The 25,371-nt window shown below is 42.2% G+C and overlaps 4 protein-coding genes and 1 non-coding gene across 5 annotated transcripts; all 5 read left to right on the forward strand.

Moving 5' to 3' along the window:
* The first annotated feature begins 3,918 nt into the window (after positions 1 to 3,918).
* On the forward strand, positions 3,919 to 6,921 carry LOC102700909. Its single transcript, XM_015838439.2, has 14 exons — positions 3,919 to 3,975; positions 4,066 to 4,160; positions 4,267 to 4,395; positions 4,493 to 4,597; positions 4,664 to 4,744; positions 4,875 to 4,990; positions 5,084 to 5,185; positions 5,278 to 5,397; positions 5,505 to 5,555; positions 5,679 to 5,745; positions 5,842 to 5,895; positions 6,023 to 6,097; positions 6,219 to 6,251; positions 6,514 to 6,921. Exons 2-14 carry the CDS (start codon positions 4,071 to 4,073, stop codon positions 6,619 to 6,621), a joined length of 1,131 nt encoding a protein of 376 aa, XP_015693925.1. The 5' UTR covers positions 3,919 to 3,975; positions 4,066 to 4,070; the 3' UTR covers positions 6,622 to 6,921.
* Positions 6,922 to 8,726: 1,805 nt separating this feature from the next.
* Positions 8,727 to 10,857, forward strand: LOC102701185 (glycosyltransferase family 92 protein RCOM_0530710). Its single transcript, XM_006657302.3, has one exon. The coding sequence runs from the start codon at positions 8,877 to 8,879 to the stop codon at positions 10,503 to 10,505; it is 1,629 nt and encodes a 542-aa protein (XP_006657365.2). The 5' UTR covers positions 8,727 to 8,876; the 3' UTR covers positions 10,506 to 10,857.
* Positions 10,858 to 13,206: 2,349 nt separating this feature from the next.
* On the forward strand, positions 13,207 to 14,972 carry LOC102705168 (DNA-binding protein MNB1B). Its single transcript, XM_006656456.3, has 8 exons — positions 13,207 to 13,313; positions 13,404 to 13,456; positions 13,578 to 13,691; positions 13,771 to 13,828; positions 13,939 to 13,983; positions 14,063 to 14,143; positions 14,234 to 14,344; positions 14,637 to 14,972. The coding sequence occupies exons 2-8, from the start codon at positions 13,413 to 13,415 to the stop codon at positions 14,655 to 14,657; spliced, it is 474 nt and encodes a 157-aa protein (XP_006656519.1). The 5' UTR covers positions 13,207 to 13,313; positions 13,404 to 13,412; the 3' UTR covers positions 14,658 to 14,972.
* Positions 14,973 to 17,803: 2,831 nt separating this feature from the next.
* Positions 17,804 to 17,875, forward strand: TRNAT-CGU. Its single transcript has one exon. It is a non-coding gene; the product is annotated as a tRNA-Thr (tRNA).
* A 3,237-nt stretch (positions 17,876 to 21,112) lies between these two features.
* On the forward strand, positions 21,113 to 21,719 carry LOC102701461. The gene is made up of 2 exons (XM_015838231.2): positions 21,113 to 21,344; positions 21,432 to 21,719. Exons 1-2 carry the CDS (start codon positions 21,192 to 21,194, stop codon positions 21,633 to 21,635), a joined length of 357 nt encoding a protein of 118 aa, XP_015693717.2. The 5' UTR covers positions 21,113 to 21,191; the 3' UTR covers positions 21,636 to 21,719.
* The last annotated feature ends 3,652 nt before the right edge of the window (positions 21,720 to 25,371 follow it).

Consider the following 25,371-nt stretch of genomic DNA (forward strand, 5'->3'; position numbering starts at 1 on the left):
CTATGAGTATTGCCTATTAGGAGAACCCGTTAAGAAAGCCGGAGCAGAAATCCAATCAGCATTGATCCGGGTAGTTAGTCAATCTCTCTCTTTTTTTCCCGTCCTTCCCTCCTCCATGAGGATGATCCACTGGATTTATTGCAACACCACGAACAATAGGGCGTCTGCCTAACCACCGGCTTTGTCCTGCTTTTCTAAGCTTACGTGCACCACGTCGGCCCTTAAACTTAAGAGCGGATGTGATCTAGCTCCATAAAGTTAAAAATTGCATATCTAGATCTATAAACTTGAGAGTGGATGTTATTTAGCTTCGTAAACTTGTCATTTAGATACATAAATTTAAAAATTACATATCTAGGTCTACCATCTTGATTTAATGAATCATAGCCGATCCAATTTTCATTCAACTGAAGTTACAGACAGAGTTATTTGCAAATGTAGTACCTACGTAGAATGTCATGTTAGCGGTCAACTTCACTCAAATGATGTTTGAACCAGCTACAATTCATTAAGTCAAGATGGTGGATCTAGATGTGCAATTTAAAAGTTTACGAACCTTAAAAACATCTGCTCCCAAGTTTAAGGATCTAGATGTGTAATTTTTAAGTTGATGGATTTAGATGACATCCGCTCTCATAGGAAGGACCGGCCATATATTTTACTTAATATTAAATAAAGTTCCATCTAGGGTCACTTTTACATTCAACACAATATCAATTCCCTCCAGCTCAAAGTAATTTCATCTTTACCCTATCTCGTTTGTTCTAAAATAATTTCATTTTTAATAATCATTGCATTGGAGTTTGTGTAATTAAGAAACAACTACATTGGAATTAGATAAAAGTGGGAAAATTGTATTGGTATTTGATAAATTTTATTATATTCTTGTTTTTTTTTGCTGCTTTTGTATTGGTCCTGTGGTGATATGAGTAAAAAAAAAGTTATTTGGGACGTTAAAAGCATCATGCAATTGATAGCACTGCTCCTTACTCGTGTTGCGGTCGGTGGCCCTCTATGCAAAGGAAGAGAGCTAGAAATCAATCAATCTTATGTGCTCATTTATCTAACTATCGATCCATTGCTACTGAAACAACTAAAAAAGTTTTAGGGGAGGGGTTAAAATTTTGTTATGGAAATATTGAATCAAGTTGAGAAAGAACTTATTCTCGGATATGGTTTCTTATTTGATTTGATAGGTATGTCTTGATACCTCAATAGAGTATTGCCGGTGGTATATCGAGAGTCAACATGGTAGAAGATGACATCCGAACGATCAGGATATCATATGAGATGCTTAGGCTGAAGAACCATCCACACGGTAGTGAAGATTCTATGAGGCATACGATAAGAGATTATGTGCTTATGAGATGGGGAGTTTAATTTGGAAGGAGTCTAAATGTAAGATTGGAGTTTGTGCTGTAATAGTATAAGTTTTTTCTCATGTATTGGAATGTTTATTAGTGGATTACGATGAGTTGGACCATGGTTTTATGCTGGCTATCTATAGGTATAAATGGAATATGGGGTGGAGGTCTCTCGTAATCGATTATTAGTGTGCTGAGTTTTTTTAAAAAAAAGAAAAGTTAGGGTTTTGAGTTTATTTGAATTTTGTGAGAAAAGTGTCGTTCCACTTTGTAAATACGAATATAAGCGGTAAAAATCAATGATGAGTTCTTGGGGTTTTTGTTCTCCCAGTTTTGGCCCTTAGACCGACGGGACGTAGGTGGCCAGCCACACTGCGACGGTCAGATCAGAGGCACTAGAGCGGTCAACCGGCTGATCATCAACATCTGCTAAATGGTCACTTTTAATCTACTAGCAGTTTTGTTTTTCGGCGTTCCAGCTATTCAATTCCCTCCCCCTCCTATCGATCCGGTGGTGCTAAGTTGTATATATGTGTTCGGTCCTACAACAGAAATAGCGTATGTGCTTGAAATTTGTATTAGTGTACATTAAATTTGACGGTAGTACTTGATTGACTCACAATATAATCAGCTGAATGGATGAAAAGTCAAGAAAAGATCGGCTGAGAAAATAATTAAGCAGGAAGCTAGAACAAAAATCAAGAGATCGAGTTCCTGACATATGTGTATATCAGTATATGTACAGAGAATATCGCCACGGAGATAGATGAAGACGAGCGGCGGCATGTATAGCTAGCACCGGCAGCTCCTCCTCCTCCGCCCTTCCGCCGGCAAGTTTTCTCCGCACCCTCATTTTTATTCACCTCTCCTCGATTCACTTCTATTCTACCGTTGCACCACTGTAATTATAATTAAGGTGGTGTTTAGATTGAGAAAATTTTTAGGAGAAGTATCACGTTAAATGTTTGGTCGGATGTTGGAAGGGGTTTTCGGACAGGAATGAAAAAACAAATTTTACGGCTAGCCTAGAAACCGCGAGACGAATCTTTTGAGCCTAATTAATCCGTCATTAGCACATGTTGGTTACTGTAGCACTTATGGCTAATCATGGGCTAAGTAAACTCAAAAGATTCGTCTGTGCAATTAGTTTTTTAGTTTATCTATGTTTAATGCTTTAATTAGGTGTCCAAAAATTCGATGTGATGTTTTTGGAAAAACATTTTGGGAACTAAATGAGGCCTAAATCTTTGATACAAGTAGCTACTATTATCTCCTAATTAAACTAAACGTGCAAGTTGTGTGGAGCTTGGTTTTGAAAGCATAATAGGATTTCATGTATAACTCTTACGTTTTTGTGTCATTGATACAATTGTTTTGTATACGATAGGTTTTAAATACAATTGTATCCGGTATATACAACTTTAGCTTGTATGTTTCCGTATGTACACAATTGTCCTTGATGTACAACTATACTAATCAAGCTCTACGGTTATTATTATCTAAACTAACCACAGTCTAATACCTATTATATTCAATAAATCTATAACATTATAATTTAGACCCACCATGATTTATGATTTAGTGGTGTAAAAAAATTTCTCACGTTAACGCACTAACTCTACTTTTTTTTTTGTCTCTAGAGCAAGCATGACGCCTCTCTTTAGCTTCTTAGGTAACAAATAATTGAGGCATGTTTAGTTCCTAAAATGTTTTCCCAAAAACATCATATCGAATTTTTGGACACTTAAATAGAGCATTACATATACATAAACATTAAAACTAATTACACAGTTATGGGAAAACCGTCAGATGAATCTTTTGAGCCTAATTAGTACGTGATTAGTCATAAGTGCTACAGTAACCTGCATGTGGTAGTGACGGATTAATTAGACCCAAAATATTCGTCTCGCAGTTTCTTGACGGAATCTGTAATTTATTTTGTAATTAGACTATGTTTAATACTTTAAATATATGTCCGTATATTCGATATGATGTTTTTTAAAAAAATTTGCAAACTCAACGAGGCCTGAGACGATGGGTCTGAGCTGTTAAGGTTACTGGTGTAAGATACTAGACACCACTGTTAACAGTTGTCGAAAAACAATAAGTACAGTGACATTATATATGCAGCCCTTGGGAGCTATGATGGCCTTACTTTGTGTGCAAGCTTGCTAGCTAGTATACCTTATGAAACAAGTTGCTGACTAGCTAACTTGTTGGATCAGGAGTCAGCTGCTTTGGATGCAAGTGTAAGGAACTCACTCCATACTTCCCCTGGATAAGTTAGCCGGATTCTACTCTACCAGTCGTGCTACTTTAATTCTCCTTTATTTCATAAACCAGATCAAGTATAAACAGCCGTCCAAGCAGAGTAGCTTAAACAAGACTAGCTAACTTGTTGGATCAGGAGTTCAATTCTATTTGTGCCTGTAAATCTTCAACTCCTGTTGTTTCCCATGCTGTGTGTATACTGTCATTGTTCCTAAATGTTTTTTTGTGCTTGCTCCTCCTCTCAAACATGTTTATTTAACAGTTTTGTCACTGAAGTTCTTGTCAGCAGACTGCAAAACGGAAGCTGGGTTTTGTAGTTGCAGTTGTCAGAAGAAAGAATGTGAGTTCTCACCATTCCTCTCTTCATTCTGTTTCCTCTTTTCCTAAGGACTGATTTAGGTATGCTAACGGTGATCTTGCTAGTAAACAGTGATAATGAAAGCAGTCTCAATCCTGACCGTATTGTCTGCGGCAGTGTTTGGATTCTTCGTTGGCATCTCTTTTCCAGTACAGATCACACCACAGGTAATAGATAGGTACTCCTACATAATATCTGCTTTTACCGATGAAATTTGAGAGATGGTATTAATCTGACTGAAGAAATGAATATCCTTTTGCATCATGAATGCAGCTTCAGTGTGGCATATTACCATGCAGTAGTGGTGATGCTGCAAACTACAGCTTCAGTGGCACCAGCATGATAGGGATACTATGGTCAGCATTCAGAAACACCAATATCCAGTCAAATGGCACTTCAGAGGTACAGTTCAGAGCTTCTGGTAGATTGCGAGCACACCTTCAAATGGTCTCTGACTAAAACTCACTACATAACTTCTTGTTGGCTTGATGGCCTTTAGAATCATGCGGTGACAAAGCCGAAAGGTGCAGAGAAGCTACCACCAGGCTTAGTGGTTACAGAGTCTGATCTCCATATGCGGCGGCTGTGGGGATCACCGAAGGAGGTAACGCAGCTGCCTCTCTAATTATCCTCATGTGTCAACTTAGATCTGGACAGCAATGATCGTCAGGACGTGGCGACTGGCAAGTACCTCTTGGCGCTCGCAGTGGGATATTCTGAGAAAGCCAATGTCAATGCAACTGTTCACAAGGTAAAAGGAATTAATAAGACGCAGAATGAATCTCTGAATATAGTCTCGATTCTGGTAGAGCTAGCATAGCACTGCATCTCTGAACTGAACTTTACGTTGATGTTGTGAGCACTGAAAATTCAATGTACAGTTTTCTGATGAGTTCGACGTGGTTCTGTTCCACTACGACGGGCGCACGACCGAATGGGATGACTTGGAGTGGTCGAAGCAGGCTGTTCATGTCAGCGCCAGGAAACAGACCAAATGGTGAGAAGAGAACAACCAGCAACAGCATTAAATCTGCAGCTGATTACTTAAAATCTGATAATGAGTGGATTACAAATGAATGAATGAACGAAGGTGGTTCGCGAAGAGGTTCCTGCATCCGAGCATCGTGGCGCCCTACGAGTACATCTTCCTGTGGGATGAGGACCTGGGAGTGGATAACTTCACGGCGGAAGAGTACGTGTGTGGTTCCTGAACTAACTGGTAATATCTGACAAAAGCTTAGCACAGCTGATCGAGTATGTGTGGCGTTTGATCGATGGGGAAAGGTACGTGAAGGTGGCGATGAAGCACGGGTTGGAGATATCTCAGCCAGGGTTGGACAGCACAAGAGGGAAGAAGACGTATGAAGTCACCGTTCGAAGAAACGACGCTGGGGAAATGCACAAGTAAGTGCGATGATGGACAATAATCTCCTACTTGGACTGGACCATCGGTGGCTGACAGTCACACTGAACAATGTGTATGGTTAATTTGGCTCGAACCAACGTGACAGGACGAATGAGGGAGGCCGTTGCCCTGACGTGCACCAACGACCCTGCAGCGGGTGAGGATCACAAATTTTTGTTTTAGGATTACAACTAACTACATGTTTTCTGTCTCTGAAACTCGACTCCAATTAACCTGAAAGAGACATTCTCTTTACAATTACTACATGGACGACTGGCAGGTTCGTGGAGGTGATGGCGCCTGTCTTCTCCAGGGAGGCCTGGACATGCGTCTGGCATATGATCCAGGCAAGTAGTATTATTGTATTTCAGAACTCTGATTTTACAGACAGTTAGTTAAAGCAATGAACCTGTATATGTATGTATGTGTGCATGGCCATGCAGAATGACTTGGTTCATGGCTGGGGTCTCGACTTCAATTTCTGGAGATGCGTCGACGTAAGTATATACACTAACTAGTTCGATCAGACGATGACTCAACCTGCTATACTAGCTGATTCAGCGACACATTGAAACCGTGCTTACAAGCTACTGTACAACGCATGACGGTATATATGAATGGCAGAATCCTGAAGAGCAGATCGGCATCGTGGACGCGCAGTACGTCTCGCATCATGGAGTTCCAACGCTCATTTCACAGGTGATTTCTTACTACTCCTAATTGTTATTTGCTGGTTTACTAGAGTAGCATTACTACTAAAACAATAATTCTGGATCGCAACTCCTTTGTCTTAGTAATCACTAGTATTCGTTGTCTTCAGGGTAACGGTGAACAAGAAGGAAGCAGCGAAAAGGTACACACGGCCTGGCATCCACACCCATACTATACTCCTATCAACTACTCCAATTAGCAGCCAATTGTTCTAGTATTTTGGAGTACTTGTGTTAACTGAAGACTGAAAAATTCATTGTTCAGTTGAGGTAGTAACGAGCAAGAGCTAATTAGTGATGTTATTTTCTTTCTGAGAGGGAAAGATGGAGATAGCCCTAGATGGAAACAAAAAGAGAAAAAGCAGATAATGATGTTTATGGTGGTTAATTTATTACTATGAGCAGGTGAGGGCCCGGCAATGGGCAGAGATGCATACCTTCCGTGAGAGAATTTCCAACGCCGAAAAAGAGCGTGGTAACTCCGCAGCAGCACTAGAAGAGTATCACCCTTGACAGAAACGCCTTCTTCATGAAAGCGAGAATCCAAAGAAGACTGCATCAAGATCATACAAGACAATCCAAATTAACTACACTTCCTTTTCATTATATTCATGATTCTTCCCATTATTTTTTATTGCGAAGAATCCACACACTGATTTTGTGTTCATTTGCTTTGGGTTATCTTGGTTTGGTCCTGGTTTCTGCCGCGTGCGCCGACTGACCGGCCCATCATGTATGAATTATATGTCACGCGTTCCATTCCTTTCTGTAAAACACACACAATAAAAAGAATCTTAAAGATGTTTATTTTTTCCCCTGTACGAATATCCACCCTTCAAATCCTACGGCTGTACTACTCAGTTAATAAAATCTCCTTGTCTTATCATGTAGTAAGCAGAGTGGCATCTGCTACTTCGATCCACATCCACCCATCCATCCATCCACTGGTCGGTTAGAATTGTTAGACCAGTTGTTTTTTTTGTCTCACTTTGCTTCTCTGTGAGGAATGCTTTTGCCACCATTGCGGACAACACCAAAGATTCCAACATTGATCTCTCTCCCTAGTTAATTACTTATTACTCCCCATCCTAAGATAATTAACTACTTTGATCAATGTCAGAAAAATTAATACTTAATTAAAATAACCTATATGCCCTATTTTATAAAGTTTTTAAATGGGAATATATGGTAACGTTGCTTTCTAACGGGTGTAATTATTGTGCACGCCATTATGCCTGTGTTCGGCACGCCCCATAAGTTATCTTATCTCTCTCGTTTTCCGTGTGCACGCTTTTCGAACTGTTAAAAGGTGTATTTTTTAATTTTTATAGGGAAGTTGTTTTAAAAAAATCATATTAATCTATTTTATATTTTTCAATAATTAAGGATTAATTAATTATGTACTAATCTATTACTACGTTTTCCGCGCCGGATAACTTAACACTCCTCCTCCCCATATGTACTCTAGATTTTTTTTTATTCTACGTCTCAAAGTACTTAATTATTTCGTGACAAAATTTTTGATCAAAATAATCATTTGATTTAGAATGGAGGGAGTAGGTAAAAAATATCATCGGAATGAATATTTACTTTGGAACAGGTAGAGTAGTTAATAGCTGGATTAACTTGCTAAAGTCTTACCTTAACATAATGCAGCATATGCATGTAGCTGCTGGTATATATCATCCCACTCCCAACTTCCCATAGATATTGATCAACAAGAAAAAGAAACAAAGTGCAGTTGAGTTAAATGATGGGATGAGATGAGAGCAGGTGGCACGGCCACGCAGTAATAACATACTAACGACTTGTACTCTGACCATACTTGCCGTGTCGTACACAATCTAAGCTACTTCATTCTTAACCACTCGCTTCTTCTACCTATATAATTCCTTCAACTACTGTCGTATATATACAGAAACCACCCACGGGAATCGAATCTAATTAAACGTTGAAACGCATTTCCAACGAATGATTGAATCTCATTCCCTCTTTTTTTTTCTGAAATTCCTATCGAATAAACGATTCTATAGAGTCCTTGGATGGAAAAAAAAACGCATAGATATGCGGTTTCACCTTATGTTTCCTTCTTTTCACGACAAAATATTTACTTCTGTTATATGAGAACCAAACCGATAGATTTGGAATTTTCCTATGTATTCGATTCTGGTAGAAATTTAATAGATATGGCATCATGTTCCACTTTTTTTTTCACAAAACTGTTTTTCTAAGTGTGGCCTAAATCTAAACTGCAAATATTAGTAAAGTGTACGTATTCTATCACTCCCTTTGGTTAAGATTGATATATATATATATATATATATATATATTCGTCAGGTTAATTTATAAATTTTTTATATGTGTATTCGTTAGTATCAATATATATGGACACGCGAGACGTGTATATACGTAGGTGAATGGAATACGGAAATACATAGGATAGGAGATGCATACATAGGATCCATCTAGTGATCAAATATTTAAAAATTTTAATTTTATATCAATTAAATTTGATCCTAGCCGTTAAATGATAATCTAAAGGCATGCACATAAGTTAAAAATCTCATGCGCTTCCTACTCCGCATATATTGCGCGAGTGTTTGATAGAAGAACAAAAATTTAAACGTTTCATCAATGGCTATATAGATAGGATAGAGTAAGCCGGGTGGATCGAAAGAATATGAACGAACGCATGCATGAACAAGAGTTTGTTACATAGTTGATATCCTCTCCCATAATCGATCACATCTTCATCGATCGCCGGCGCCATGCAGGCGCGCCGGCGCCACGCCAGGCCCTGCCGTCTGCTCATCCTCCTCACCACGCCCCTCCTCCTCTTCTTCTTCTTCCTCTTCTTCACCGGCGACGTCCCGGGCGTCTTCATCAGCGCCATCCACACGCCCACGCGGAAGCTGCTCGTGCCGCCACGCCGCCTGCCGCTCAGCCTCGCCGCCGTCCGGGACCCCACGCCCGCCGACGCCGTGCTGCTCCCGGACTGGGAGGTCCTCGTGCTCCTGCACCCCAACGCCACCGCGGTCATCGGCAACGCCACCTGCGCGTTCCGGGGCGGCGCCTCGTCCCCCGCGCGCGCTCTCGGGAAGCTGCCGTCCTCGGGCCGCCATGCCTACACCTGCGCCATGCCGGAGCCGGCGCGGCGCCACCAGCCGTTCCACGCGCCGCTGATCGTGCAAGGTGCTATGGACGCCGGCCATGGCTCACCGCATCAGCTGATGATCAAGTGGAGCGGCCGCCTCGTGTACGACGCGGCCGTGGTCGGCGGCGGCGACGTGCTAGTCTTCGCCAAGGGCGTCAATCCACGGCAGGGAGTCAACCGCCCTGCGTCAGACGTGCGGTGCGTCTACTACCGCGGCAGCGCCGACGACGTGGTGGCCTCGCTCCCCGCGGACACGTCGGCGCAACAGGTGTTCCGGTGCCCGCCTCCGCCGGCTGCCTCCCCAGCAGAGACGCTACGCGTTACGCTCTCCGTGGCCGGCGAGGAGGAGCCCATCCCGTCGATGGCGACCTACAGTCCAGCACGAACGCCGGCGGCGACGCAGCAGAAGGGACGACGTCGTAAAATCTGCGCGTGCAGCATGGTGCGCGACGTGGGCAAGTTCCTGCGGGAGTGGGTGGTGTACCACGCGGCGGTGGGCGTGGAGCGGTTCATCCTGTACGACAACGGCAGCGAGGACGACCTGGCAGAGCAGGTGCGGCGGCTCACCGCGGAAGGCATCGAGGTGTCAATACTGGCGTGGCCATGGCCCAAGACCCAGGAGGCCGGGTTCTCCCACGGCGCGGCGGTGCAGCGGGAGTGGTGCGAGTGGATGGCGTTCATCGACGTGGACGAGTTCATCTTCTCCCCGCAGTGGGGCAGCTCCGGCGAGGCATCGTCGAAAGGCATGCTCCGGTCGATGGTGTCGGTGGAGGCGGACGTGGGGCAGGTGTCGGTGGGGTGCATGGAGTTCGGGCCGTCGGGGCGAAGGAGGCACCCGGCGGAGGGGGTGACGCAGGGGTACACATGCCGGCGGCGAGCGGTGGAGCGGCACAAGTCGGTGGTGCGGCTGGAGGCGGTGGCGCGCTCGCTGGTGAACTCGGTGCACCACTTCGCGCTGCGGGAGGGGGCGCGCGGCGAGTGGAACCGGCGGGCGCGGGTCAACCACTACAAGTACCAGGCGTGGGAGGAGTTCAGGCTCAAGTTCCGGCGGCGGGTGTCGGCGTACGTGGCCGACTGGACCGACCGGGCCAACCCGCTGTCCAAGGACCGGACGCCCGGTCTGGGCTTCCTCGCCGTCGAACCGCCCGGCTGGCCGGCCAGCTTCTGCGAGGTCAACGACACGCTGCTCCGTGACGTCACGCGGAGGTGGTTCGGTTCGCCGCCCGAGTATGTACCTGATTAAATCAGAATGAATCATGCCATGCATGTACTGTGTATATATATAATTAGTCGTTACGTACCTAAAATTGCATGATTGATTGATGAATCTGACAATTGTTTTGCTTCGACATGCATGCATGTGTGTGTGTGTAAGGAGTAGAAGCATTTTTCCTCCCAAGGCGATATACAAACAATAATGTGTCTAGCTGTAAAGATAAAACTAACTAATATTGCTATATAAGCGGAGTGGCAATGCATGAATTCCTTTCTTGGTGCAACAGGCAGGTAGGTTTAGTATAGTATAGGATAGCACATGCATGGTAGACCAGCCTGCTGATGCCATATGCATATATATGCCTTTTGGAGATCGAGAATTTTTTTTTGGAAGAAGTGTCACGTCAAATGTTTGACCGGATGTAAGGGTTTTTGGACATAAATGAAAAAACGAATTTCACGGCTAGCCTAGAAACCGCGAGACGAATATTTTGAGCCTAATTAATCCGTCATTAGCACATATTGGTTATTGTAGCATTTATGGCTAATCATGGGCTAATTAGGCTCAAAAGATCAGTCTCAAGATTTCTTCCATAATTGTGCAATTAGTTTTTTGGTTCATCTATGTTTAATGCTTTATTTAAGTGTCCAAAAATTCGATATGATGTTTTTGGAAAAAAAAATTTAGGAACTAAACTTGTTTAGGCCCCAACTGAAAAGCGTCTTTTGCTCTGTTAAGGCGTTGTTTAGTTTCCAGAATTTTTTTCCAAAAACATCACATCGAATTTTTGGATACCTAAATAACGTATTAAACGTAGATGAACCAAAAAACTAATTGCACAGTTATGTAAGAAATCTTGAGACGAATCTTTTGAGCCTAATTAGTCTATGATTAGCCATAAGTGCTACAGTAACCAACATATGCTAATGACGGATTAATTAGGCTCAAAAGATTCGTCTCGCGGTTTCTAGGCTAGCGTGTGCTAATGACGGATTAATTAGGCTCAAAAGATTCGTCTCGCGGTTTCTAGGCTAGCCGTGAAATTCGTTTTTTCATTCGTATTCGAAAACCCCTTCCAACATCCGGTCAAACATTTAACGTGACACTTTTTCCAAAAATTTTCTCACTAGTACCAGCCACATATTTACTCCCTCTAGGCGGCGTGGCAATTCTCAATAGTGTTGAGTCAACTTTTTCCTTTTATCTACGACCTCGACTTCCGTTCCACCGGATTTGGTGGTGGGCCGACCATCAATCAGAGCTCCTCCCTACCACTTCTTACATTAGGGAGCCAAAGTAGCTGGGCTGGTCCATGTGTTGAAGAGGCAAGCCCACATAACTCCGGCCCGCTTTGACCCGCCCGAACATTCGGCCCTAATAGTTTTATGGTAGGAAGGCCCGTTAGAACCATTTTATATAACGTGGGCTTTTCGGCTTGGTCCAAAACCGTTTTCTTTTTTTAGTAGGTGACTGACATACATGATCATTGGAGTATTACTTTGGTCTTGTTTGTCAACTAAAATTTGCAATTGCTCATTTGTGGTGTTTATTGACAAATACAGTTTATCGTGTCTACCAATTATAGAAGTTTTGATTGTTTACCATGTTTATGTAAATATCTTTCTTCTTTATTATTATTATTATTATATATACATACAGGAGATAGGCATGGATGCCTGTGTTGACATTTGCACAAACATTACGCACGTTATTACATGTTCCGCCGCATGTTGTATAAACATTGGTAGTACAACACAAGCAGAGGCAATTAAAATGCAGGATGTATTCATGCACAACAAAAGTAGGGCAGTAGCACAGTGTTTGCAAACAAGTGTTTTTTGTTACATGGAGGTAACACAACATGCCGATCATAAAAAGAATGTGCATTATTATTGTGCAATGTAGTTGGCCTTCATTACTGACGTTGTAGAGGCACAAAACCAGTAGTAGCAGGACAAAAAAAAAATGGCACGACTAATTTGAATGGAAATACAAAAAAGAAAGCACGTACAGTAAATAATTAAAAACACAGTGTACACATATAGGAGGAGAAATGAGAATCCTGGGTAAATGGTGGAAATAAAATGGGGAGGTGCATTGAGAGCGTGCAGAAGAGAAGAAGCAGGGATTTGAAACGGGTGAAATCCAAGGCTGCAAACGCTGAAACGAAGGCAATGTTTGGAGCGTAGAAAGCACAGGGAGAAGCACAAGGGAGGCAGCGCCCAATCGCGGCGCACCCGGCGGATCGGTGACGTGGCGGCCAGGGCGCTCCGAAAATATCCCGCGGCGTGGGGCTGACGAGGCGGGCCCACCTGTCACGTTGGTGGTGTTATTGCTACTATAGTCTACTAGTGGTATGTGTGTACTCTGAGAGGGAGGCGGCAGGGCAGGGAGGAAAGAAAATATCTAGAGAGAGAGAGAGAGAGTTGGGTTGGGGGGGCCAAAATTTCCAAAATCCCGCGCAAGCCCCTGCCGCGCGGCGCTCCTCCAACTTTTCAGTAATTGCGGATCGGTCCCGTACGTGGCCGCGTCCGCTGCGATACCCTGCCCATGACGGGTGGGTCCCACGAGGGAGCGGCCCCGCGGTGAACGGGTGAGAAAAGTTAGCGATGGGTACGAAAATTCAAATTAGGAGGCAGGGGCCGGGGCCCTTGGAGAATAGGCGGAATCGCAGATATGCCCCTCCTGTGCTGCTTCTTCTTCTTATCCCTCTCTTCTCGCTGCCTTCCTTTGCCCCTTCCTCCTCCTAGCTTTGTTGTTCCTCTCCTCTCCTTTCCCCTCCCTCCCTCTTCTTGCGGAGAGAGAGCGAGCGAGACCCCCCTCACACACCAATAGGTGGGTGAGCCCGCCCCGATTCGCCGTCCTTTTGCTCGATTCGTCACGCTCCGCCCGTGGATCTGACCGCCTCTCTCGCCCTTCTCGCAGGATTCAGCCATGAAGGGGGCCAAATCCAAGGGCGCCGCCAAGCCCGACGCCAAGTAAGTTTCTCCTCCCCTCCCTTCTCTTCCATGCCGCCCGCCGCAGATCTGTTCGTTTTCGCTTCGCCAGATTAGATTCACCAGATTGGGTTTTGACTCCTTTTCATGTGGCCGTGTTTAGGTTGGCCGTCAAGAGCAAGGGCGCCGAGAAGCCCGCGGCCAAGGGCAGGAAGGGGAAGGCCGGCAAGGACCCCAACAAGCCCAAGAGGGCTCCCAGCGCTTTCTTCGTTTTTATGTCAGCAATCTTCCCTCTTCCCACCCTCTAGATCGATCGATTTCTCTAGGTTTCATCGTGTTTCCATCGCTCGATTTAGGGAGGAGTTCCGCAAGGAGTTCAAGGAGAAGAACCCCAAGAATAAATCTGTTGCTGCGGTAAGCTTTTTTTCCCCTCTCTCTTAAAACGATAAAAAAAAAACTCCACTGGTATGTGCCAAGAAAATAATTACAGTTAGTTGTATCATGATTTGTGAAAACAATTTCAGGTAGGAAAAGCAGCCGGTGATAGGTGGAAATCTCTGAGCGAAGCGGTGAGTTTCCTCACTCACGCACATACATGTGCGTTTGATTCCTTTCGCGTAAGCTAATAATCCTGATTCCTCTTCTCAGGACAAGGCTCCCTATGTAGCCAAGGCTAATAAGCTCAAGGCAGAATACAACAAGGCCATTGCTGCCTACAACAAGGGCGAGGTACCAACATACACTACTTGCCTTGTTGTATCCTGCTCTGCATATTGTGTCCCTACCAAAACATGAACATGCTCTACTTGCTTTCTTCAGAGCACTGCCAAGAAGGCTCCTGCCAAGGAGGAAGAGGAGGACGACGAGGAGGAATCTGACAAGTCTAAGTCCGAGGTCAATGACGAGGACGATGACGAGGGCAGCGAAGAGGTATACTACCTGTACAAATCTTACTTCGGACAATTAACTTTTCTATTAGCTCAATGCATTAAGCTTAGCTCGTCGATTCATGCATAATTGTACAAATCTAAGGCTTCAACAATTAGGACCACGGGTTACATAATGTGTGTCTCTACATTTCCATTTAGAATGGGTTGAGATGTGATAGCTTATAGTCCACATGTGGGTTTTATAGTACCACTAGTAGTAATTTTGAAATGGAGGAGCAGCATCTCTCATTGGAGTCTTAAACGAAAATGGTGGTGTTGTCTGTGGGTTGCAGGATGAAGACGATGACGAGTGAGGGCTGTGGTCAAGATGCTCCAGTGGACCAGATGGGAGCAACAAGACGCAATAGCCTATGGCGGCGGGTGTCCAAAGGAGCCTATCCATCATCTCTACTAGAAATTATTCAGTTTCACTTCACATCGTGATGTTTTACTTTTTCTCGTCCTATAACGGATAGCGCTCCTTGTTGGCGCCACTGGTGGGTGTTGTGGTGCAGCCAATGTCTTGTCTCCACCGTCAATGATCCGCTTGTACCTAGATTACTCTTTCCATTGTCATCGGCTAACATTGTGATAATATCAGTTTGCGTATGTTAGATTAAATTGCTGCTGCTGTTTCGTCCTGGGTGCTTTGTTTCGTTCATTGCTTGTTGTCTGTCTGTGCTCAGATTAATTTGCTTGTTTGATTCGTGCAGTACCTAGTAGTATGATCGATTGTTTGCTAGATTGGTTGCTGTATGGAGTATCACTAGTGTATATCGCTCTGTCAGATTTGTTTTTCTTGATGTTATCTGTCTGCATACTCTGCAATTCTTGCCCTGTTATTAGGGCTGTGTTATTATTGGTGTTTCTCCATGTTGTGGGGGCTACCACACGTTTACTAAATCTTTGGAGTAAGATGGAGTTGGTTGATGATTGCTACTACTAGCAAGGAGTAGTTTTGAAAATGCATTTGGTTGGGAATTTCTTTTTCAAGTCTGGATAGGATAGCTGTTGTTGAAGATGGGTATTGTCAGCTGGTTGTCTACTCAGCTCTTTCATATACGAGTGATTGCCGGTTGGGCTGTGTGGGAGGAAAAGTAGTAGTAGTTGCATGGTTTTGAAGTTGATGGCTAGCTGTGCATACTCTCCATACAAATGCATTTGCATTGTGGTTTTAATTTGTGTGATGGCAGTGCTGCAGTACTCGTGCTACACTGGCAGGAGAGTAGCAGTGACAACAAGGGAAGGACGTTGTATGATTTGTGTCCTTTTTGGTGTGGCATCGACTTGTGAATTGTGGTGGGGTTGGGGTGGTCTCAGGACAGGAGCCGTTAAGAGTAGGGGGAGACACGCTATGTGATGTCTGATTATTTATGATCCCACACTAGGCTACGCTCGTCTTGTGGAGTACTGCTACTAGTAGTGTACAGAGGACAGGGGGACTCATACTGCTACAGTCCCGTGAGCCGCATTAGAGCATTCCTAACAGCTCATCTAAATTAGTCATTCATATCTTCATTTGGATGATTATTTAAACTAGTTTTATCCTTTATATCTCTTTATACTCTACTGAATCATCCATCCTTCTAAATATGAAGATTCTCTCCTAATTTACATGGCATCTAAAAATAGATGATATGATAGCCGTTTTATACCTCTATTGGAGCTCAATTTAGTCTTCATCCTCTATTTTCAGGATAGAGCAAGAGATAAATAAGCTGCTAGGATGCTCCTATTTATAGCAAGGGAGGCTAATTGGTAGAAAATGTCTCCGAACCGAACTAGTGGAACTCCCACCATTTAACCCTTAATTCTATCAATCAGACTCACCGTAGTTTATTTTTTAGAGTCACTAAGAATAAGTATATAAGTTTTATTCATAAATTATTTTTTATTTATAAATATTACATTTCTTTTATTCTTTCTGAACTTATAAATATTGTTTTTCTATTAAAAAATTATATCCAGAAGTTTCATCACTTAACTTTCCGAGCATCGGATTTTTAATATAGTAATTAATTTTATTATTTATATCACTAGATAGTTATTGTTATTATGATCCCTAAACCCTAAACCTGCCAGTAGCCTCGTTTTCTTCTTTCCTGTGGTTTTGGTCCCAGCAGCATTATTACTGTACGTCTACTACAGAATGACTAACCCCAACCGCTTCACATCGTACTACACGTCCATTAATCAATCAGGATTTATCCCTTCCCCTCTCTTTCCCCATCACTTGCCTTGCGTCCTTTGTAGCTAGAGATGAAAACACAACGGAAAGATTCCGTAGCCATCACTGAAAAACGAATATGGATACAATTCGAAGCAAATACTTAGATAATATGAATCTAGAAATAATATATTTTTTCTACAAATACAAATCTGGTACTTCATATGTCCCAAATAACTTTATTTTTTACTCTACACATGTCTACCAATACAAAAGCTAAAAGACGGTGCTAGCAATGATGGTGCCGTCGTAGGCTGCTGTTCGGCTGTGGACGTCGACCGCGGCCGCTTCTCGTCGGTTTTGACGATGTCGGCGTGTGTACGTAGATTGCCGGGACGTCGTGAGTTGTTGGCAATGGTCAGGGGCGTGTGGGTATTAATGTAGAGCTGGGTGGAACTCGATGGCGAAAGTTATGGTCGGCCTTAATCGTTCTCCAGTCTCAAATAACTATTGGTTTACAGTTTGATTTATGTCCTTTTCTAAGTTACCAAAGTTATAGTTTTCGGATAAAATCGATGTTAGTAGTTTTGTGATATAATGTTGTTGGAGGAGAACTCCTCGAGGAAAGGATCGAGAGAGACCCCTCTTTGTGGATTTGGCCCAGAGGATGCAGTCAAGAGAGTCAAGAGAGATTCCGGATGGATCAGATGAAAGTGTGCAAGAATTGATACCAATAAGTATACATGTACGTGCTCCGCGGAGGCGCAACACATTACTCATGTGAAGTTGGTTTGACAAAATGTCTGAATCAATCCATCCCTTTCTTCGAGGCAAGGCCGTCTTTTTAACATTGCAAGGGCATACCACAGTTCCTATTGAAGGGATGGGTACGGAAAAACAATAAATACTTCTAGAAGACATGTCTCGTCAAACTGTTTGTAGATTTGTGAAATTTACTCTAATTTTTATCTCTAAGAGAAATTTGAGGGATTATCATATTCTGGGGAATACTCATGTGTGTGATCCTATTCTATCCATATTTGTATTAGAAATGATTTGTATTGTATTTGATTTATTTGTAGTATTTTCGTATGTGTCTAAAAATATGAAAACGGAAACGACACAAGCATTACCGTATGTATCCGTCTAAAAATATGACGAAGCACGAGCAGGAAGAATTATCAAACTGGGCCCAGCCCGGAAAGCCCGGGGGTCAGACCGGCCCATCCCGAGATTTCCTAACTAGCCTGTTGATAAGAACTTAATCAATTAGTAGAATCTGATAATAGAGTTGCCTCCGTAGCATAGTGGTAGTGCGTTCGCTTCGTAAGCGAAAGGTCGCGAGTTCGATCCTCGCCGGGGGCTGTTTTATTTTTTGTGAATGCCTAATTCTTATTTTAATTGATAGCAAAGCACAGTTATACATACATAGGAGTAAAGCCTTAGCGCTGCATTGCATTTGCTGATGCTGATGCTTAGAAGGAAGCACCAACGAAGGTTGTACTTGATTCCCTTGTTTGAGAAAAATGAACCAGACCAGTTGCTAGCTGCTAATTACGCCCCCAGACTTGGTTTAATTAGTTCCCCTTCTAAATCATCCATATAAAAAACCCCCCAGAAAGAAGAAAAATGATGATGACTCGCACGAGGGTAATCCAAGATGGGACCTAAACTGGACCCTCCAGCACGTCGACCACTTTCAGTGATAAACAAACCAAAGCCTACTTCCTTTTTCAATTTCTTGCCTTGCTGTTTTATTATTCTGCTCAACTGATTGCTGTTTTATTATTTGTTCCCTCCGCTTACTTGACATCACTTCGTGCCTGGGAGTACTCTTCCTCCTCCTCTTCTTCAGCCATTATTCCTTGAAGCAGCACCTTTCAGTATCCAAATTCAGTTTTTTCCATCGCTGCTAAGGAATTGAAGAGCTGCATGCCTGCAACCGATGTTCTTCATCAACGGAGGTTTGTCCCCATTTCTCTCTCTGAAGAATTTGATCTTGTTTGTTAATAGCTTCATTGTTACATTCTGTTTAATTTTTGCCCGGAGGAAAAAAAAATACAAAATTGATCCTATTGGCCATCCGTGATGTTCAGCTCATACTATATTAAACATGATGTCTGTCCTCTTCGACTGCATCTTAATCTCCCATTGTCATGCACATATGGTTTGCCTTGTTTCAGCCAGCTAGCAGGAAGAAGAATTCTCAACAAGCAATTAAACTTGCTAGATAACCCATGGCAGAAATCCTATTGCACCACAACGCCGCTCAGCCCAGAAAACAAAGAAAATCGGCAAGAAGAATACATGGAAATGGTGCGTATTTAGGCGGCAATAATCCTAGTTACGACTTTATTTGTAGACCCTGATCCCTCTCCCTCTTCTCTCTCTGAGTTGTTAATGGAGGCAAGTTGTGATGTAGGCCTTGAAGCTCCCCGGAATAGCCTTGATTTTCCATCCTACGACCATACCATGACTACTGTATGTTCTCATACTACTACTTAATTGCTCCTATGCTTAATGCTCAAGTTTGTTGTTAATGCATTTGGTTAGTACTGTATTTAACTACTGTCATAATTTTTATTTATTACTAGATGAGGCAGAAGCCACCCAATCAAGAAAAAACCACCGCAAAGAATGTGATCCACAAGGATTTTCCCAGCCAGCCGAGTGTCATTGCACGTCTGATGGGCATTGACACAATCCCGGCAGTACCTGCAACAATGGATGCAGTGATGATCCATGCAGAAGAAACCAGCAACCTGGAGATACCAAGTACAACGGAAATGATCAGTGTCAATTCACCCCGGTCTGCAACATTCAGACAATCCAAGTGCAGCTTGATCTCATACCGCGGTAGCAGGAGTGGTGATTACAGGCATTGTCTCAAGAAAATGAGACCGCGAAGAGGTTGTTCGTCGCGTCAGCATCATCCACAGGAGGAGCTGCTTCACAAGATCAGGGAGGATTTCCAGTCATGGCAGACATCAAAAACACTGGAGAACGCAAGAACCGTAGCTGGCTCAGGGTGCAGTAGAAGGCCCATAGAAGAAGGTAGGTACATTCAGATGCTTGCACAGGAGAACCTGCACAAGGAAAAGATGGCCAAGTATGGCTATGGAAGCTGCAGGATTTCCATGGAAGATAAGGATACCCTGAAGAAGAAGGTTACAGATAACAGTGATTCAGAAAGCACTTCAACAGAAGCTGCAGCAAAATCTCACAAATCTGGAGATAATAAGGCCATAAAGGTGCTAAGAGTGAGTCACTACGAAACGATGGCAGACGAGGTGAGAGATTCGGAGGATGAACAAAACAATAGTAGCACATCTGCAAAACCACGCTCCCCGGCACGGATAGTGATTCTCAAGCCTAGTACTTGTGACGTTGGTAGCAGTGACCAAGAAACATTGTTCAGTTCATCCAGGGTGAAGAGGGATGGTAACATGGAGGAGTTTGTTGAAGAGGTGAAGGAAAGGCTCAAGAAAAAGCTGAAGCTCAAGTCCAAGAGTGAGGTTGTCAGGAGAAGCTGGGGTAATACTGACCCGAAGCAAGTCGCTCGAGACATCGCAAAGCAGATCAGGGAGACCGTGAGCATGCAGGACATTGGTAAGGGACTCTACTCTCGATCGGAGTCCTTCAGAGCATTCAGGAGCGATCGCAAGCACAACGCTGTTTCAAGAAACGCATCTCCGGAGCACGTCAGGCTGAAGAGTGTCATCTCAAGAAGTGAAACCAATCATGTGTCCAATGATTCTTCTCCTCCAAAAACCAGAAGCAGGGGAAGAATAATGTCATTGACAGATATACCTGATCTGCCGGTGTCAGTGTCAGTTCCAGGCTCTGGATTGGATGATCAAAGCTGCACAGGAGAGTGCAAGTTCAACGTCGTGTCGCCACGGGCACTAGTCCGTTCATTGTCTGCACCAGCGTCAGGAATCTCTGGAGGTAGGCTGTTTGCAGAGGAGGACAGCGGGAGGCATGCGAATTCAGATGCGGTTTCTGAAGGTGCAGCAGTAACACTAGTAGTAACAAGCGAAAAAAGCAGCAGCAGCTTCAGCTTAAGAGGGACAGTGTCAAATCTGCGGCAGAGCTTGAGGTCGAGAGCCAACAAGCTGTTCGGGAAGAAGATGATGCACTGGTCAAAGAAGCCATCGTTGGGTGAGTTCCACCCACACAAGATGCTACCGTCACCTCCTGGAAACTGCAGCCCTCTCGCTGTTGCACAGGCAAGTTCTTGCATGTCAAGATCAAAGCAAGTACTACAGCCTGACCTGAAATGAATTCACTCTGTTTGATCCATTTGTTTCAGGAAAATTTCACCGAGCTGCCTCCTAGCCCGGTGTCCCCTTTGGAGGTTAAAGGCAGCTGCACCTTGCAAGGTAATAAGCCTCTCTGTCGTTTACATTTCAGTGAGACTTGAGCTGTAAAAAATAGAGTATGTGCCCAATGCTTCGCAGTCGCAGAGCTGAGCCCGCAAAGTTGGTCAGAATTTGAAGCACCGAGACGCAGCAACGGATCATCGTGCAGGACGAACACAACCGAGAGCTACCCTGACATGGCGTACATAAAGCAAGTCCTGATTGCCGCGGGGCTATACGAGGAGTCGTCGACGATCTGCGACGACGCCGTATTCCACGAGGTAGAGGAGGCCTACGCATATGCATGTAGCGAAGCAAGAATGGAGGGCCATCACAGGATGCTGTTCGACCTGGCAAACGAAGCGCTTGAGATGGTTGTGGGGAGCGTGAAGCCCGGCTGGTCGCTGCGGCGGTGGGTCGTCGACAGCACCGGCGCCCGGGAGAGGAAGCTGCTGGACGATGTGTGGCACCAGGTGAGGTGACTGACAGCTTTGCTCCAGGGTATAGCTTCGGAAGTACAGTATAATTCACGCTTTGCTGTTGGTTTGTACATTCTTCAGGTGCAGAGTCTGAGGAACCCTCCCGTGCAGGAAATGCAGACAGTGGAGATCATGGTGGCGCGAGAAGCCCAGAAATCGACATGGATTCAATCCTTGCACGAGGATGCCTATGTTTTGGGGATGAAGGTCGAACGTGCCATCTTTGACCAACTGCTCGCTGACATTCTGCATGAACTGTTCGTCTCGCAAATTGTAGCAGTTTGATGTACAGATTAACAATTAATACCACCCAAAACTGCAAGTTCCAGAGGGTGGAACATGCACATTTTTTTTTGTTTCATATCTAAAAAGGAGCACATTTTGTTGATATTCTTAGCTTTGGTATTGAAATTTTTGGTTTTTGCTGAGCCAGAAGCGCCGTCAAAGAGTTCTTCTGGAACTTCGCCATTGGATGCCATCGTTTTGACCACAGCAACAACCCAACAAGCTCCCGGAATGAAAGCGATTGACCGGCCACAATTTTGTAGATAATTTAATTTTTATAAATATTGCATAAAAAAGAGTTATGTATAAATGTAGTTTACAATACAAGTATAAATATAAATCAGGAATTAAGAAATAATAAATAAATAAAATTAAAAAATAGTCCAGGTGTAAATACAATTTATAAAATCCAAAATTCGCATTAAAAATTTAAAACATGATTAATATTGATTGAAGAGTCCATCTACGAGTGCAATTTTGGAACATCTAAAATTCTGGTTAAAATAAGAATCGAGGTGTAGATATAAGTTAGAAGTATCTAAAATTTGAATTAAAAATATAAATATTACAAATAAAAGAGTTTATCTACAAGTATAATTTAGAATACATACCATGAAATAAAAAATAAAGAAAAGTAAAATGAGGTTCCACGTAGAAACGCAATTGATAAAAAATTTAAAATTCAATACAATTCAATCAATATCAAGATAAAAAGTTATGTATAGATGACTATCAATGATAGTGATTGTATTACGTCATGAACAATGGTGTCATCACCGTTTAAGACAAAACTAGGGGATTCCTCATGCACATTTTCATGGAGCTAGAAAATTGTAATTATATTTGATATACAATCGTTGTGCATATTATATTTCAACGGCACAATTATAGTTTCTATAGGAAGCAAAACAATATAATTGGATTTCATATGCAACTATCAAAATAGAAATTAGAATTGAATTTTACATATAACCCTTACCTTTTTTTCTTCCATACAAACGGTTATAATTGAGAAATTTTATTTTCTTTAAACAAATACCTAGAGGTGCCAAACTTTAGAAAATATGGTATCTTAATGTACCATCTCAAAGATTGGCATATAACGTATTTTACAATATGAAATTATATTTGGTATACAACTCTTAACTTCTCTTTTTAAAGTTATAGTCATATTTTCTATATAACTAAACCAATCAATCTACACTTTCATAATTTAGACCCACTGCGATCCAATGACTCAAATATTCTATGAAGGAAGACCCACTACGATCCAATGACTCAAATATTCTGTGAAGGAAACATGGTGACTTTTTTCGAGCAATCTTTATATTAATATAATAGATAGATTGATGTCATGTAGAGCTTTTCTTATAACGTGTATGCAGGAGAAAAGGAGATAGAAGCCTATCATATATTGATTATCAGATGAACTAATATACAGCCTAATACCATATACATGTCTCATATGCTATATGCAAAACTAAATCATGAATCGTACTACATACAACCTGTGTATGTGTTGTCTATCCAGATATGGAGACACATCAGCTAGTACAGTGGCAAGGGGAGTGAGAAGATTATAGATATGATGTGAAAAGGTTATATAGACAATACTCATTTAAACCTCTAGTGTTCCATATAGATATGGGATGAAAAATTATATTGATAACAGTTGTTTAAACCATTGTTCATGACAAAAACATGCTTTTGCGTATATCAGCGTACATCATGTCGATTTTAGATTACTCTCTAAATGTTTTAGATTTCACACATATTTCATGGAAAAAATAAATATTGACGAGACCCACGACATATGTTGCTGGTCATTATAAAGATTATGGGCCTGTTTAAGGAACTTACGATTTTGAGAAACAACTAGGTTTCCTAACTTGTGGCTTCTATTTTAATTTTTTTAGATTCCGTAACTCCAAATTCTCAAAAGCTGAGTGTTGTTTAGGAGAAATTCTAACTTATAGAAATTCTGTGAGAAGCTTCAGGTGACAACAGCTCCCCAAACAAGCCCTATGTAGGCTCCAATTGAAAATAAGCATGACTAGATGGTATTGTTAGGTATAAGCCATTTAGGGCACGTACAAAGGTGACTATTAGCTGAATCTCTCAATCGTCACGTAAGCAAATTTGGTGATGTGGATGAAAGAGAGGGAAGGAGAGAGAAAAGCTGTTGCCATGCATGACAATGGCTTAGAGTCGACTCTTAGCATTTATTAAAGAAAACTTTCTTGTATGAGAATATATAAAAAGGAAACTACCTTAATAAAAAATATTTTATTGTATTAATGAAGAAACCACATCTTGACTATATCTTTGTACGTATCATTATAAAATAGACTCTTATTACTGACGTGGCTTAAGATAGATCCCACAACGGGCTTTACCTTTGAACATGCCCATAATGTGGAAAATCTCACCAGATTTTCGCATGGATACCATAAAGAACAATTATATCAGCACATTAGCAAGAGTATTCCAAATGAGTCATCGATGAACAATTATACCATGCCAATTGCAATGGATGGAAAAAAAAGGATTAGCACCCGATTAATAATGAGGTGGATCAACTAGATATACGCGTTACTATCTTCAGCAATAAGCATAATAAATACATATCAAATCAGCAATAACTACGTATCAAACACACTCATTTTTTCTTTTTTTTACTGCAAGCAGAAGCCACACTATTGCACTTGAAGCACTAGAAAGTGTGTCAAATAGAAACCAGACTGGTTTCACTGTAAACCATAAAAACATCTTGTTCTTTGATGGTCTAGGGTTTCGTGTAAATCATACGTACATACCACAAACCATATGTTAGTTTAACAAAATAAAAGTTATAATTCTGAAAATGGATCTTATGTGCAAACAATTGATCCTCTCCACGCTACTGCAGAGGATTGGATCAATAACTTGGGATCCAAGATGTAATATATATGCACGGGTCATCCTAATTTCAATTTTATCTTGACGACTGGACTTGACATGCTCTCTGATTCGAATGAAGCACTTAGTTACATCAAATAGAAGTTATTTCTTTTTGTGTGTTAAGAAGTAAAAACATATATAGTGAGAGCACAATTTGCTATACATATAAACAGCACAAAACCCACATGATAATCCTAAATCCAGCATGGATTAGATTGGAAAAACCGAACAATTTTAGCTGATTTTTTTATGGAGTTGGTCGAGGGAAATCCCTTTTTTGGTCTATGCTCGTTTTTTTTTTGTCAAACTGGCATTGGCATAATTTTATCTCGTAAACGATAACTTCAACCTTGAATAAGAGAGTTTTTTAAATGAATAATTGTATATTTGTTTGTAAAACCTAGTATAAGCACAGATGCTTATAATGTGTACGTACGCAACATCGATAATCGATAATAAATAGTAGTATATTGATATACTAACACGCGATAAAACCTTTAAATGATACGAAAAGATAGATTTTTCATGGTACATATCGTGGTGCATAACCTTTTTTTTCCTCTTGTGATGTGTTTGTTGAACAAAGCCGTAGAGATTCCTCAGAAAAGTTGACAAATATGAGAACTTGTGTCTATTGAGATCCATATATAAGAGAGACGACGAAAGGCCGTACTGTTTTAGAACATGATAGATCTGATATTACGTATTAGTTCTAATATATGTGTATTACATTTGGTATCTACGTATAAATACAGCGGGACACTGTTTTTCTAGCAATTTAATTTTGAGTTAATTT

Source organism: Oryza brachyantha, chromosome 6 (assembly GCF_000231095.2).
Source record: "Oryza brachyantha chromosome 6, ObraRS2, whole genome shotgun sequence".
Lineage (NCBI taxonomy): Eukaryota > Viridiplantae > Streptophyta > Magnoliopsida > Poales > Poaceae > Oryza > Oryza brachyantha.